Raw genomic sequence first — 15642 nt, forward strand, 5'->3', positions numbered from 1 at the left:
GGTGTCTCCATGTCAAAAAGTTAGACACCTGATAAAACGTGCTTACCCAGTGGCGACAGTCGCGCGGCTTGTGTAAACATTAAGGCAAGGTGAATGATGACAGGAGAATGGTAATCACATTATAATTGAAATCAATCCTCCTTTACTGTAAGTGAAAAAGAATTACAACAAACCATGAGTCATTTGAGAGGGGAGGACATGGACAAACAAATCAAATGCTCCTATGTCCTGAGCTGTAACGGCCCTTTCATAGTTTATTTACTTAAACTTCTGTGGAAAAGTTGGGGGGGAAAGAAAATCTTAACTACTGGATGCGTGAGAGATGTCAAGGAATCAACTAAACCTAAAATATGTTGGTAAACTCAAATGTTAAACAATTAATTAACAAATGTAGAAGATGATTGTCCATCTTGTCTCTCTGTGGGGAAAACAAAGTTAGGTCTTGAATTAGTAAAAAGTTAAATTCAGTGTCTATTCTGCCTCCTTTTAAACAGCCTGGTGAAAAGGACTCAGCAGGTGTGCGTTCTGATCTGAGAACAGTTTCAGGAATGTCCACCTCTGTCCTCCCTGGACAGGAAGTGGTCTCTGGTAAAGCAGTGTTCCTCCTCTATAAGCAGAGGTGCTTCACTCACGAAGTCTGTGTTTTTTCTGTCCGTCGTCCCTGTGTTTCCTGTCTCTTTTGTCTCTGTGTCTGTGACTCCTGTCTTTGTCTCTGTCCTCTGTTTTGTCTTTATTTCTTCTGCTGTCCCTGTGATGCTTTTTATGTTCTGTGTGGCCTCCATTGCTCTTTCGATCTCTGGGAGGTGACCTGCTGCGGTCAAGGCTTCTGTCCTGACTCTTGCTCCTCGTGTGCGATCTTGTGGCAGAGTGACTGGCCCTGGGCTCACTGGAGCGCCGCTGCAGGCCGGTGGAGCGCAGGGTGTTGAGGAGGAAGCGTTTGTTGGTGCTCCGCAGGGGACACTTCAACCTGACAGAGGAGGGAACAAAGTTTTTAACCCTGATGTGACAGTGGGACATGTGTTTGTGTTATCTTGATGACAAGGGATGTGATCATTAGCATCTAGAAGGCATCAAACTATTATCATTAATAAGTCATTGAGGACGCTATTGATTTCCTCCCTAAAAAAAGATGTTGAGAATTCTTTCTTAAATAAAGCTCAATATCAAGACTTGTATCAAATTTGGTTTGATTATTCAAAATAAAATAAGTAAACGATGCATTTGATATGGATTAATAGCATACTTGTTAAAAATCAGAATCATTACAAGGATGTTTTGGAAATGGCCAGGAATCACACAAATTTAAATAGTGAAAAACTGACTATAATGTTTATTTGCGCTCATGTAGAACCATTTAGTAGGATTAGAAATATTTTATAATGAGAGCTAACATCAGGTTATATGGTACAGTAAAACAATGGTGACATGGAATTGAATTGTAATTATTTAGATACATTATATAGTATTTAATAAAATGACTGAATTTATTTAAGTAAGAAACAACTCATTCAACTCATTCAACCAGTATATGTACTTGGAGTAAGTACATATACTGGTTTTATCTAAAAAAGACTTCAATGGAGAGGAGCTATCCAGTCGACTTTGATTTGCCATTGGGGATGTGAATTGAGAAATGATTAATTAAAATGATGATTTCAATTCTCTAAAGTGAAAATATTACAGTGAAGTCTGGATCATGTAGCGTTTTGAGTTGTTGTTTTGCTCTTTCTCCCTGTTTGTCATTAACACTTTTTGTGACTGTGGTAGATTTTCCCATTTACGTATTATAAACACATTGCTGTGGACCTGAAGGATAGTAGCTGCTCTTGTTTTCATCCCAGGGATCCACACGCACCACAAACAAGCTGCACACTCAGAAAACAACATTAGCCCCCCCCCCCCCCCCCCCCCCCCCCCCCCCCCAGTGCAGTACAGCTAAGCCGATAAGTAGCAGCTCCGTGTCCAGAAAATGACAGATGCACGCGGGCTGAAACAGATGGGATGTCACAAACGGTGCTCACCATCCTGCGGGGCCCATGGTCTCTGCTCTCACCCGAGCCCGGTCCGTCTCCCTCAGGAGCTCCTCGATCGCACGCCTGGGTGGATAAACAGAGACAAGGCTCAGGGGGGGGCGGTGGAGGGAGAAGTGGAGGACAAACATGGCACGAAGCCTCAGAGGAGAATAATCTAATTAAGCGAGAGAAAACAAAGTGACGCGGTCCGCGGAGGAGAAAGTGAATCATTAGTGAGTGGATGGAGGGGGACAGACAGCGGCGGTGTCCCGGTTTGACCCGAGCGGCTGAATCAGCAGAGTCCCGGCGGAGGAGACGCACTGGGTTTAGCCGACCCCCCCCACCCAGCCCCGGCAGCTAACACTATCAGTTGTATTAGCAGGATCCACTTACAGCCGCTACACACACATACACACTGTCTCCACCTTTCAACACGACATAAACAACAGCTGTCGCCCCAAAATACCCCCTCCTCCTCCTCCTCCTCCTCCTGATGGACGGGTGTCAGGGTTTTGGATAAAACAAACAAACAGTGGGGAAACGTGGGGAAACCGCGGATAAACACGTTGACCGGCGACACGCAGACAGACGCTAACACTCACTGCTCCAGCTCGTTGTCTTCTGCCATCGCGATGCCAACAAGTTACACGTTGCAACAAAGTTAATTCATCAGAAAATCGATGACTGCGACTCAATTAACTCAACATCTGCTGTGTTTACTTCTCTGCGGGGTCCTTCCACCGAGGACCCCGTGTTCCGGGTTGTCCTTGGTATTGCCTGATTGCTTCACAAACCTGACACGAGTACCATGCAAAATAGATTTGAAAAATAGGCTTAAGTGACATAAAAAACCCCCCCACTATTAATACAGATGAGAGACTGTGTTCTAAAATTAAACACTGTACATCAAGTTATTTTAGCTGCATTTGCAAACAAAATATTCACTACATGCACTATTATCAATGTTAATGCTGCAGTTGTTGGAGGTATTTTATAGATATATGTTATCTGTATGTTTACCAATAACAAAGAGAAATAAGATGTAGTATTGTAGGATGAAAGTTAGAAATTTGTAAGTGAGAAATTCATGGGCATTATACTAATAACCTCCAACTGAGCTACAACGCATTACCAAATTATTTATTTACTATCCAAACACCTAAAGCCATGAGTCACAACTTAAAAACGTGTGTGCACAACAGACAATGTGTTTTACTGACATAATCTATCATTGTCTTTCTTTCTTTATTTCCATGCATACTTATCGGCTCTTCATTTTGTCTATTAGTGTCTATTTTCACTCTTCCCTTTGCAGCATGAATATAGCCATTTCCCCAATAGTGGGACTAATAGAGGATTATCGTATCGTATCATAACATTTATTTTATAATAACTTTATTTGGATAGCACTTATCTGAACAAGGTTACAAAGGGCCTCACTAAATCCATGGCAAAAAGTGAATTCAACTCAGTTCAATAACAAAATGATCGTATCGTATCAAATTTTATCGTACGCTAAAAAATAAAGTTTCAAGATGATTTTTCTCCCCTTAATTGCATAATAGTTTATTGCAGTAAGACATAAGCATTGATCCTAAGATAGCTTAACTTTTACAAAAAAATATAACTACTAATGTAAACGTGTGGGGTCCAAATGCAACACATCCAGACGTGCATCTAAACCAGTGGCAGTGTTTGTGAACAGGCTGTTTGGAAGCCACCCGCGAGTTTGCTTTGGAGTGACAGCCGCAGACCCCGCCCCTCTCCGTTGACGGGACACCAGTGGGCGGGGCCGGCGCCGCCAAAGGCACGGGGGCGTTTTCGTGCGGGGTTTGCGGAACGGTCCGTTGCGGTGGATGCGTGATCTTGGTCCCGCGGCTAATAATCGTCCCCCCCTCGCTGGGGCCGGAGCGCGCGGCGCGGAGGAGCGGCGGTGATCAGGTAACATCACATCTGCACAACATCCACCGGGTGCATGTGTCAGTGAGCGGCTGCCCGAGCACTGATCTCCCCATTGTCGCTTCTCGTGTCCTCGCTGCTCCGCTGCTGGAGGGAGGGATGGAGTCAGACAGATGGGGACAATGATTCCAAATGCTCTGCTCTCATCAAACGTGTCCGACGCCCCGGTTTGCTCACAGCTCATGACAGTGCAGCTGCTGCCTTGCCAAGGTGATTCAGGGCTGAGAGAGAGTGTTTGCACCTCTACAATGAAATGAGTGTCAGTTTTTGTGTTGTTATTGCATGTCTGAAAGCAGCAACAGAACAACAGCAGGCCTGGTTTTGCCAAGTGGCTAACAGCCTTTTTTGTTTGTGTGGGTCTAAGATACGAGAGGATGAGATGGGGTTTTATGAGAATGTAGGCTAAGCCGACAGGACCTCAGATTTTAAATCTGTGGCCTAAAACATCATCTCATCTTATCTGAAAATGTCATTCCTGCATGTGAGGTAGTGCACGAGCTGATTGTGAGATTAGATTGCCATGGCTGAAAAATGAAAATAAAAGGAGCAGGCACAGGTGCAGGGCCTGCACTGTTATTTCTTAATATTGAAAGCAATGCAATGACAATAACAGTGTGGCCTTGGCCTCTCACACAGACGCACACACGTAAACATGCACAGTGAGATTAAAAAGAAAGATATGCCACAAGCATTTCCCACTGTTCATATGACTTGGCTAAAGGAATCTGTTGCCTCTGAGTCCAGCTGTGTTTAAAATAGATTTAAGTGCTTTTCATGGCTGACGCTCTAAACTGCTGCCACAGTGAAAACCTGAAGACTTTACTTATTGATAAAGACCATTCGCAGGATCAGGTACCTCAAAAGCTCTTGTGCATCATGCATGTGTGTGTGTGTATGTGTGTTGGTCCTCCTTGTGTAGATTTAGACTTGTCCACAAGTCTGTGTGTGAGTGTGTGAGATGTGGTGATGTCACAGCTTTGTTATAGGAACAGAGAAGCCTTGTGTCCTCATGATTAATTCATGTCCAGCTGCGGGATAGAGACAGAAGCAGCCAGTCACACACAGACAGGAGCACGTACTTAAAGGAGGCTGAAATCAGTGAGTACAGGTCCGGTAGCCAAGGAGACAGGAGAGACAGGTTGTCACGGAAATGGGCAGCAACGGAGAGACGAGACGCAAAAAGCAGCAAAAAGGGAACCAAGGGGCCTCTCATCATCGCCTGGGCCGCCTGACAAGCGCTCAGGCTGTACCAGGGAGGAGGAGAGCATCCTGCTGAGAGAAGAAGTGCATCTGTTTTGTGGCTCCTCTGCATCCGTCTCCAGCTACACGCTGAATGTCAAGCCCCACTGAACAGAACAGGCTCCAGGTCGTCATGGAGACAGGAGCAGACCCTCACTGGAACAGAGGCAGGTAGTCAGTGTGGCTTGGCTGGCCTGCTGCGTGCCGCGGTACGCCCTCTGCCGTCTGCTGAAAGCAAGCGGGCCCACGGGGGGCTCGGCTAATCGAGGGGGCTGAGGACGCGAATGGCTGTGGATGTGAAACGCTGTGGAAATGATCAGCGTACACAGGGTGCATTAGCTGTGGGGGCTCGCTCTGCTCACTGGAGTGCTTTATTTCAAGACTTTGCTTCAGGCATGTTCTCTCTCTGTTGCAGAGGAGACTGAGTGCATCTACTGCACATGGCCTGAGCCAAAAATATCAAGTTCGCTGAGGGGAATGTTTAAAGAATTTCCTTCTCTTTCGTCTACTTCACTGCCTTTATGCTCTCTCCCATCCTCTCCCCTGTCTTGCTTTCTTCTCTTGTCTTATGGCTCTTTCAGATTTTCACATCACATGAATTTCCTTCACCCCTTCCTCCTGTCACTTCCCCTTCTTACCCACTCTGTCTCTTCTTCTCTTCTTGCTTCCTCTGTCTGGCACCACTTCCCCTCTCTGTTGCGTTCCCCCTCTCACTTCCTCTGATCTGTGTCCTCTCTCTGCCTCAATCCCAGATAATTCCCTCTCTGTGGAATTGGAAGATTGCAGCAGGCGAGAGCAAAAGAGAGATTATACTGCCAGATTAGTGGACAGGAGCAGCAATACATAATCTCAGCACACTCACTGACACACACACACATACACAAACACACGCACACAGACTGTACCACTCTCGATCTCATGACGACACATGGGCCCACGTGCACAAAGCATTTGCCACATGAATAAATATATCAGACACTTGTTGTTTTTCTGAAACAGCTGTTTAACCCTCTTGCTTTGCCCTCTGACCCACAGGGTGATGTGCCATCAGCCACTGGGGGGCATCTGTCCTCTCTGCAACCCGTTCATCCTCTGAAGCTTATGGGATAGGAGTGTGTGCCCCTTCCCAACACTGCAGCACCACTGGAGTCATTTGTGCCAAAGCTGAGTTGTGCTGAGGGAACAGAGATGGGCAGCCCGGGCAGCGAAGTGGGTCTAGTCGGGCCGGTGGAGCCAGCACTTGAAGATCTGTGCTCCGAGTGTGGCCAGATCCACCGCAACAGGGAGAACCACCTTTACAACTACCGCCTGGAGGTGGACGACGACCTGGTGTGCCACATCTGCCTGCAGCCGCTGGTGCAGCCACTGGATACGCCATGTGGACACACCTTCTGCGCCCGCTGCCTGCGCAGCTTCCTCCAGGAGAGGGACTTCTGTCCTCTGGACAGGACACGGCTGCAGCTCCAGGCGTGCCGCAGATCCAGCATACTGGTTCACAAGCTACTGGACAAGCTGTCTGTGTCCTGCCCTCTGACCCCAGTCTGCTCCCTCAGCATGCCACGCTGTGACCTGGAGGCACACCTCAAGCACAGGTAATAAAGCTCACATATGATCATAATAGATTGAGACTTGCATAAGAGCATGAACACACCCACACGCACTCACAGATCACACACCATGCATGCCTGACTGGCAGGATTTCCTAAGCTTTATACAGGTAATCCAGCTTTATTGTACTCATAAGATGATTAGCAAAGATACCGGGCACTTAGTTATTACGATGCCAATCATTATAGTAATCTTTTTAAGCAAAAACTGCATCAATTTACCATTTATATATTTATAGGAGTGAAATTTTGCTATTTTGCTTCATCCACTCTGATTTTGAACTTACACCCAAAAATGCTTTTGTGTTTTGTTTTAATAAATAATGAAAATACCCATTATACTTAAAAAACCATACCAGCCGCTCCTCATTGTTTCTGGCAGGACCATTGGGAGATATCATTAATCTCAGTCCAGATCAGTTCAATTCCCACTGGCCTTAACCTTAAAGGTTTCCCGCCGTCCACCCGCTTTGGCTTTGGGCCCGTTTGGACCAGGTGCTGTGAGACCCTGAGGGGATTATTGGGCTGTAGGTCATGTGATGAGGGATTAGTGGTTCCCTACCACAGTCATGGGTTGACGGACCAGGAGCTCCATGTTCTCATTCTGCGATCATGCTGGGCAACTTCAACACCAGAGACCTTTTCAACCATTTCTTCTGTGAGACGGCCAAGGGCAACCCTGGCCTGTGGTGAGTCCGACACGGCGGGAGGAGAGGTCAGCGTGACTTGGGAGAACAAAAAGGCGTTTCGCTCTCAAGTTTTCCCTCTTTTCGCTGCGTCTGTCTTTACTTACATTCTCCTCCTAGCTTCCTCTGTTGTCCTGTACAGAAACATGGAGCAGTGTGTGTGTCTGTGTGTGTGTTTGTATTTGTCTATGCATCAACATTGCCAAAAAGAAATCCCCAAAACGCTTAGTAGTGGGAGTGTAAATTGACGAGGATAAATAATCAGTGTTTGTAGGAATTAACAATATAAGGTATTTCAGTTAAAACTTGCTTTAAATGTGTAAAAACATCATTTAAGTTGAGTTGGAATGAGTTTATAATAATTGACTGATTTGAGCGCAACTACGACTGAATTTCTAAAGATGGTTTGTTGGTCTGTTGCTAAGGAGCCGTCCGCAGGTGTTCTGACATTAACTTACTGACTTGTTATCCAGTGACTTCCTAACACTTCAGCTAAGTCGAGGAGATTTTCCCTAACAAGCTCACACTAACAAGCTAATGCTAACAAGCTGTTAAAAGCTTTTCTGAGTCAGCTGTTTTTACGTTTAACTGTCGCTAACGTAAAAAATCGTGTAAGTGTAAAAGTTACAGTGTAAAAAGTGATAATTACTAGATAATGGTCTCTGTCCTTCTTCTGTACGATCAATAAGGCCAAAATGCAACAGTATTATCATCAGTTTCGTTAAAAAAAAGTGTCTGTGTATACGCATGCTTGTTGTCATAATATACGTGAATGTGTACAAATTGTCTGTTGTTTTTTTCCGTATCTCTTTTCACGTGACGTCTCTGCAGCCAATCATTTTTGGCAGACTGGCGAAGGGTGTTGGCGACACGGGCAGCGATTCAGAGGTGGAGCTTGAACCATGTTTTTTTTCATGTGGCTAGATTTGTCAGCGTTGTCAAATAGTCGTTGAAGGTATTGCACATTGATAAGCAATTTATTTATTGGTTGTGTATATATATATATATATATTGTTGTTTTCTTAGCTATGAATCTGATATGATAGTTTTCCCGAAAATGCGATAATTTTTAGCCTCTAACACGATTCTTCAACACTTCCCATCTGGAAAAAGCTGTATGCGACCAATTTAGGCCATGGCAGCAAAATATCCAATTGTATTTAATTCAATTCAAAATCTATTCACGGTCTTTCAAAAGTTTCACAGATGCCCTTTAAGTGTATCTGAGTTTGAAAATATGGAAAGTTCCAGAACTCTTCAGTGTCCTTTGTTTGTCTTAAAGTAAATCTATTGGGAACAAGGGTCTGTATTTCCTAGCTGCAGCCCGTTTAAACTTTATCGCCAGCAGTCTCCTTGTACAAGTCTGTACAGCAGATGGGTATGTCTCAGCACAGTTTGCACACATCTTGTTGCTGGGAAGAAGAGGAGACGTGGTTTTAAGACAGTTCTAACCAGGTCACCTTGAGGACTAACGTGACATTCTTTAGCAAAGATTAGACCTCAGTCGCCCTCGTGGGCTCGCCGTTCCCCTGCCCCGCAGACTTAGGTTTAGGTTAGTAACAGGAGCCAAGAGTCTGCTGTGGCTGTGTGACAACATTGTTTATGGTAAAGATTAAGGACGGGACATAGGATTAGAAGACGAGAGGCGTTAAAGGTGGGTCGGTTGATCGTATTATCGAGGGTGTGTCTGTGTGAGAGCTGGTGAACTTTCACAGTTTCTGAACCATAGACGTTGAGTTTAAGCCTCCGTATGAGCTAAACTTGTCCAGGGGCCGAGTATTTGTTTAAAAAGTTCTCTTTTTCCACTCAATGTTCTTCATCCTCTTGATGGAGACGTCTGTGGGTCAAAGATAGATGTGAATGATGTGTAATTTAGAAAAGAAACCCACAGTGACAAATAAGGCAGGTCACCTGGCCACTGGTTGTGTTTGCTGTTTTGATAGTTGCAAGAGAACAGAGTCATGGGACAGCAACGGAAAGGAAAGGAAAGGAAAGGAAAGGAAAGGAAAGGAAAGGAAAGGAAAGGAAAGGGAGAACAGAGATATTTAAATAATTCAAACAGCGTATGGCTGCCACTTAGAGTAAATACTTCAGTCTATTAAGGATGAGACCACATTGATCCCCTGAGTCTGCCTGTCTGTGTTTATTTTTAATTGTTCTTCAGTTAAGAGTTTCTATTTGTGGGACAGGATAGATACACCCACCTCCACCAGATTTATTTTGGTTTTGGTAGAAAGAAAACTCTGAAGCAAATACTTTTTTGTCACCATTTCCTCGTATATATATTATATTGAATTATTTCTTTCCCTTCCTATCCTCTCAAATCGGATAAATGGCTGTTTTTTTAAGTCTGCGTGCCGGCATCAGCCAGTGGCATGAGGTGTGTTTCAGGTCATCCTTCCATCCCACTGTTGTGAACACGGTGTGTCAAGAGCACCTTGAGGGAATTTCATTAAATTTGGCTCAAACGTTCAGACTCAAGGATGAACTGTTTAGACAATTTGCTGTGACAATTTGCTGTGACCTTACAAATACATTGTTTTGCCGTGTGAACACAATATATCTCAGCAACACCTCCAGGGAATCCTTCCAAATTTGGTACAATGTTCACTTGAACTCAAGGATGAGTAGATCCTGGTGGACAAAGGTCAATGTCACTGTGGCCTCAGGCAAACGACCGCATGGTGTTGATTCTTGTTCTGTTCGCATCGTGTTTAAATCTTTGGTTTTGACCTTTTACATTTACTGTTTCAGGGGAGAAAAATTTCAGAGCCAGTGCAATTCACATAACACACAGATGGTCACATATGCACATAAATATTCATGCCCCTACAGACATCCTCTCATAAATGCTTATTTATTCTGTGGTGCTTCCTCACATCTAAAGAATCTATAAAAGAAGCCATGCAGAAATGGCCTCTGGTCTCTAATCAGAGACAGATCAGTGTGTATTACTGAATTACCTGCATTGTGCACAAAAAAAAGAGAAGTTCCCTGCTATGGATCAATTCCGTCACATTAATTTAACTGATGCTGAACCTGATTTTCTTTACACGTCAGATGGACTAACAAACTGACACCTGTTGCTTGGTGAAAGGTGTCCCGGGACGCGGTGTCAGCAGACCAGCGTGGACGGCCCGAGATGTGAGAGCGGGGACGAGCGAGCGATGGTGACCAGCCCCCCCAGGTCGCCGTGCTCCCCGCAGACCGACCTGAGAGACCGCACGCCCTCGCCACCCTCTGGACCTAATAACGCCTGCAGCAATGGGCCCGTGTGGACGGACGATGCCGGCCTCGACAACCCTGCCTTCGAGGAGAGCACAGAGGAAGACAGTGAGTCGATCCCCAGTCCCTTCCTCTACGTGAAGAGATTAAACTTGTCAATGAAGTCAACAAAGTTTAGACTGATAAAACACAGCATTAATCTCTTAATCTCTCCATGTCTCCAGGTGTGGTCGGGTTGGAGTGCGTGGTCCCCAGGGTGAAGCGGCCCCTCAGTAATCCCTGCATCCACCTCCTTCGCTCCGTCAGCTCCACTTCCTCTGGCTGGGACTGCCCCGAGTCCCCGCCTCTCTCCGCTGAAGAGGGTATGACATTACTTCCTCTGTTTTACTGAGCATCTTCCCAAGGGGGCTGCATGTTAGAGATCTGAGATATGAAATAATGCTGCTTATCTTCCCCATACGAGTGTAAGTGCTGTAATCTTAGACGGCAGGATAATCACATTCAGGGAACATTACGATACAGTTGTGGAGATTAAAGTCTGAAATGTAGCCGTGTAATGTAATTTGCGTGTCCATTAGGCTGCGTGAAGTTGCCCTCACTTCCTGAAGGAGAGATAACTGCCATAGAAGTCCACCGGGCCAACCCGTACGTCGAGCTGGGCATCAGCGTCGTCGGGGGAAACGAAACGCCGCTCATCAACATCGTGATTCAGGAGGTGTACAGAGACGGGGTCATCGCACGAGACGGGAGGCTGCTGGCCGGGGATCAGATTCTACAGGTGAGAGACGTTTGAGGTCATTTTCCCTTGTCTCTCAGGAGATGGTGCAGACCAAAACAGAGCAAAAAGAAAAGTTCATATTAGACTTTTACTTTTCAGTTGTCTATATCTATACTCACACACTGATATATGCATATACATACAAACAATAAGAAGAAATACAAAAGTATGACGATATCAAATATGAAGAAATCAACCAAGATGAACGTATAAGTGTGGCATCACAAAGTAAAACATTAGAATTCAGTTGATGTATTTCATGTCCTTCAACGTCTCTTTTCTAAGGTGAACAATGTGGACATCAGTAACGTGCCGCACAGTTTTGCTCGTTCGACACTGGCTCGCCCCTGCACCACCCTGCAGCTGACTGTGCTCCGGGAGCGTCGCTGTGCCTCCCGGGCGCCTCCCTCCTCATCCTCCTCCACTCCAGCTGTGCCCCACGCGCCCTGCTCCACCCCAGAGGGTGCGCCGTCCAGCCCTGCCACGCTAAGAATCACCCTGAACAAGCGGGACTCGACAGAGCAGCTCGGAATCAAGCTGGTGCGGCGGACGGATGAGTCAGGGGTGTTTGTTTTGGACCTGTTGGACGGAGGCCTGGCAGCGAAGGATGGCCGACTGCGGAGTAATGACCGCGTTTTGGCAGTCAACGAGCAGGACCTACGCCACGGCACCCCAGAGCAGGCCGCACAGATTATACAGGTTCATTCATGCTCAATTTCCTTTAGACACAATGACATTTGAGTGAAGAAATAAGCAAAATAAATCTGATTTGATTCTTAAACACTGACTCTGATAACTCTGACCCCGCAGGCCAGTGGAGAGCGAGTCCACCTGCTTATCGGCCGACCCAACAAACCAACTCCACCCCCACCGCCAAAATCAAGCTCCACCAGAGACCTTTACTGCCTTGATCACTTCCTGCCTAACCACAGCTCCACCCCGAGTCCTGTGCCCACGCACCTGTCTCGCACCAGCACCCACAGAGTGAGGAGAGGACTTATATTTATGTGTGTGTGTGTGTGTGTGTGTTAGTGTGTTGGTAGAAATGGGTTGAATTGTGTGTTTATTTTTCCTCATCGTTCTAACAGCATGAAAAGCCCCAAATAATTTGAAAATCAGTTGAAAATGCAGCTTTTCTCGGCTCAAAATCAGCAAAATGTGAAATCGCAGAGAGTTTGAGTGTGATGCACACAGAGGTAGCAGATTCCTCTATATTTGACTCTGAGTTGACACCTTCTCTGTTGCATTAAGGCTCATTTGTGTGCCTGTCACCTCTGTGTGTTTACACTCCCAGGACCTCTCCCAGTGTGTGACCTGTAAGGAGAAACACATCACTGTGAAGAAGGAACCTCTCGAGTCTCTGGGCATGACTGTCGCAGGAGGGAGGGGCAGTAAGAGCGGGGAGCTGCCGATCTTTGTGACCAGCGTCCAACCACACGGCTGCTTGTCGAGGGATGGACGAATCAAACGAGGTGAGCACTTCGGCTGCGTCAAAGTATTTTGCAAGGCCCCATTACTCACCACACAGTTCATTGATAACAGCGAGAGGCTCCTTGCTCCAACAGGTGACGTCCTGCTCAGTATCAACGGGCAGGACTTAACGTATCTGAGTCACAGCGAGGCAGTGGGCACCTTGAAGGCCAGCGCCGCCTCGCCCTCAGTCCAGCTGCGGGTGCTGGAGGTCAGCATGCTGGAAGAACATGAGCGAGACGAGCTGCTGCCTCACTCTCATGACAGTGACTTTGACGCCAACTGGTCCCCGTCGTGGGTCATGTGGCTGGGCCTGCCCAGGTAAACACACGGGAGTCAAAAATCCCCAAATACCACAGCTCTGGACATAAAAGGATTTACATAATTAACCAGATGCTTTTTTCTTCTTAAAACCGAACAATGTGAACAAAGATGTACTGTTTATAGATTATGTATTATTTATAGATTATGTATTATTTCTGATTTGTCTGGCATACTGTAATTAACTATAGGTCACTGTGGGCTTTTATTTGTCATTGGTTGTTGCAGCTATTCTCACTTCATTTGTATTTGTGACCACTAACTAAAAAAAACAATATGTCAATGGTTTGCAACGTCTTTATTTTTATTATACAGCCGTATTAGAGTATTTAGAGGTATCAAAAAATATTGAGTTCCTTTTGAAAAAAGAATTGTTTCTATAAATGTCTCAAAGGATGTTTGAAAACAAATTAAGAAAAATCACAGAACATTTTCCATCACTTTCACTCTCTTGTCTTTTCTTGCAGCTACCTGCACAGTAGTCATGAGATCGTCCTGCGGAGGAGTCACCCTGGCAGCTGGGGCTTCAGCATTGTTGGCGGGTACGAGGAGACTCACGGCAACCAGGCGTTCTTTATCAAGACCATAGTCCTCGGCACGCCTGCGTACTACGACGGGCGCCTCAAGTGAGCGACCAGTCGTCTTTCACATGATTGTCTGTGGCTTTGTGTCAGCAGTGATAATGCCAGGCGGATAAACTGTGATCTCCAGTTGGTGACTGATAAGAGATACGATCGACCAAAGTATTTACTGTACTCTGTTTTTCTCCCCTCTTCCCTTTTTATACCAAACATCACAGACGTGGCCTTTTGCCGTTATCAGCATCTTATCTATTGTCAAGCTGCAGGCAACTACCAATAAATCAATATTCATTCTGTTTGATCACATCTTTATCCAAATATAATAGCAGAAATAGACATCTATTGCAGGTTAAAAAGGTCAATGTCAACTTAATTTTTAAACTTTAGTTTATTTTTTACTTAAAGGTAGGTTTAAAAAAGGTGAGTAAACGTCCTCTGTAGTTAGAGCAGACAAAAAAAAGATACAACTTTTAATTATTAATCTGGAAGTTTCAGAACACGTTCGGTTTCATTTCCCTTCACAGAACTGAGGTTAAACTCTGTCAGGATGCTCTACCCCAGGGTTTTCCCTCCACCTTGTCTGTCCCGGCAGTAAAAAGTAATTTTCAAGGTCGTTTTCTACTGAAAGGATTAAGGATAAGTGTGGTTATATTTTATATTTCTCCCAATGTCGACAAATAACGTCAGTACAGCCTCATATTCCTCAGTGCATGAAGTCCATTGTTGTCCTAATACAATACTATTGAAAGCAAATGCATGACACAACTATTTTCTTAATTAATTTAATAGTTAGATATGTAAAATGTAATAAAATGTGAAGCGTTCCATCACAATTCCCCAGAGCCAAAAGGTGATGTCTGCAGGTTCTTTCTTTTTGTAGTTTTACAGTGTAAAACTCAGATATGAGCTTTTGCGGTGATGCAGGAACTGATTTAGTTTAAGTTGAATGAGTTAACAATTGTCAGATTAGTATCAGATATTTTCTGTTGCTCTTTGGACCATTTGTCAGTTAATTAGTGAATTAATTGACTAATTGTTTCAGCTCTAGTGGGTTTTACTCTTTTCATTGGAAAAGATGGAAACAAATATTTATACAGAATCATCCATCAAGTGTATTTTCAAGCCTCTGTCCTAATGTTGCCGTACTGACTTGTGTCTGTGTCATCCTAGATGCGGCGATATGATTGTGGCAGTCAATGGCCTTTCGACAGCAGGAATGAGCCACTCTGCGCTGGTGCCCATGCTGAAGGAGCAGCGCAGCCGGGTGGCGCTTACCGTGGTCTCCTGGCCCGGCAGCCTGGTATAGCTGGGCCAGATCATAAGCAGGCTGCGCACCACGCAAATTCCACCCCAGAATGTTCTATATTGGGAACGACCTTGGCCAAAGTGAACTGGTACACGCTACTGTATATCGCTCCATACCGGGCTTAATCCAGGACCAAAAGCATCCAGAACTGTAGTAGACCCAGCAGGACAAAGCCTGTCCTGACCAGGTGGGAACTGATCCAGATCGTGCCACGTCACTCGACAGACTGCACTCACGCACACACTGCTGTGTTCATATGGTCATGTTGTCTTCACTCCCGCGGGGAGCACGGTACTTCAACTGTTAACAGGCGATCTGTGCTGTATTCATCTCACCGGGCAGTTGTAGAATCCAGGGCTGTATTCAGGTGGATGCATCGTTGCAGGTAGAGATAGAATTTAAGAAAAATTAAATAGGTAGCCTGTGATCCTCTGTCATTGAGGATAATGACCTATAAT

At 45.3% G+C, this 15642-nt stretch overlaps 2 protein-coding genes across 4 annotated transcripts; one reads left to right on the forward strand and one right to left on the reverse strand.

Moving 5' to 3' along the window:
- Nucleotides 1–114: 114 nt before the first annotated feature.
- Nucleotides 115–2770, reverse strand: si:ch211-140b10.6 (protein POLR1D). Its single transcript, XM_034572519.1, has 3 exons — nucleotides 2615–2770; nucleotides 2022–2096; nucleotides 115–967 (listed from the first exon to the last, which is right to left on the reverse strand). The coding sequence occupies exons 1-3, from the start codon at nucleotides 2638–2640 to the stop codon at nucleotides 625–627; spliced, it is 444 nt and encodes a 147-aa protein (XP_034428410.1). The 5' UTR covers nucleotides 2641–2770; the 3' UTR covers nucleotides 115–624.
- A 1022-nt stretch (nucleotides 2771–3792) lies between these two features.
- On the forward strand, nucleotides 3793–15582 carry lnx2a (ligand of numb-protein X 2a). Of its 3 annotated transcripts, none has more exons than XM_034572514.1 (11): nucleotides 3793–3953; nucleotides 6246–6802; nucleotides 10601–10836; nucleotides 10953–11090; nucleotides 11307–11506; nucleotides 11792–12205; nucleotides 12317–12490; nucleotides 12801–12978; nucleotides 13072–13297; nucleotides 13765–13923; nucleotides 15049–15582. In XM_034572514.1, exons 2-11 carry the CDS (start codon nucleotides 6399–6401, stop codon nucleotides 15182–15184), a joined length of 2265 nt encoding a protein of 754 aa, XP_034428405.1. In that variant the 5' UTR covers nucleotides 3793–3953; nucleotides 6246–6398; the 3' UTR covers nucleotides 15185–15582. The 3 variants fall into 3 exon arrangements, with proteins under 3 accessions (XP_034428405.1, XP_034428406.1, XP_034428407.1); XM_034572515.1 differs by lacking the exon at nucleotides 3793–3953 and adding an exon at nucleotides 3987–4181; XM_034572516.1 differs by lacking the exon at nucleotides 3793–3953 and adding an exon at nucleotides 4991–5381.
- Nucleotides 15583–15642: the final 60 nt, after the last annotated feature.

Source organism: Hippoglossus hippoglossus, chromosome 20, assembly GCF_009819705.1.
Source record: "Hippoglossus hippoglossus isolate fHipHip1 chromosome 20, fHipHip1.pri, whole genome shotgun sequence".
Lineage (NCBI taxonomy): Eukaryota > Metazoa > Chordata > Actinopteri > Pleuronectiformes > Pleuronectidae > Hippoglossus > Hippoglossus hippoglossus.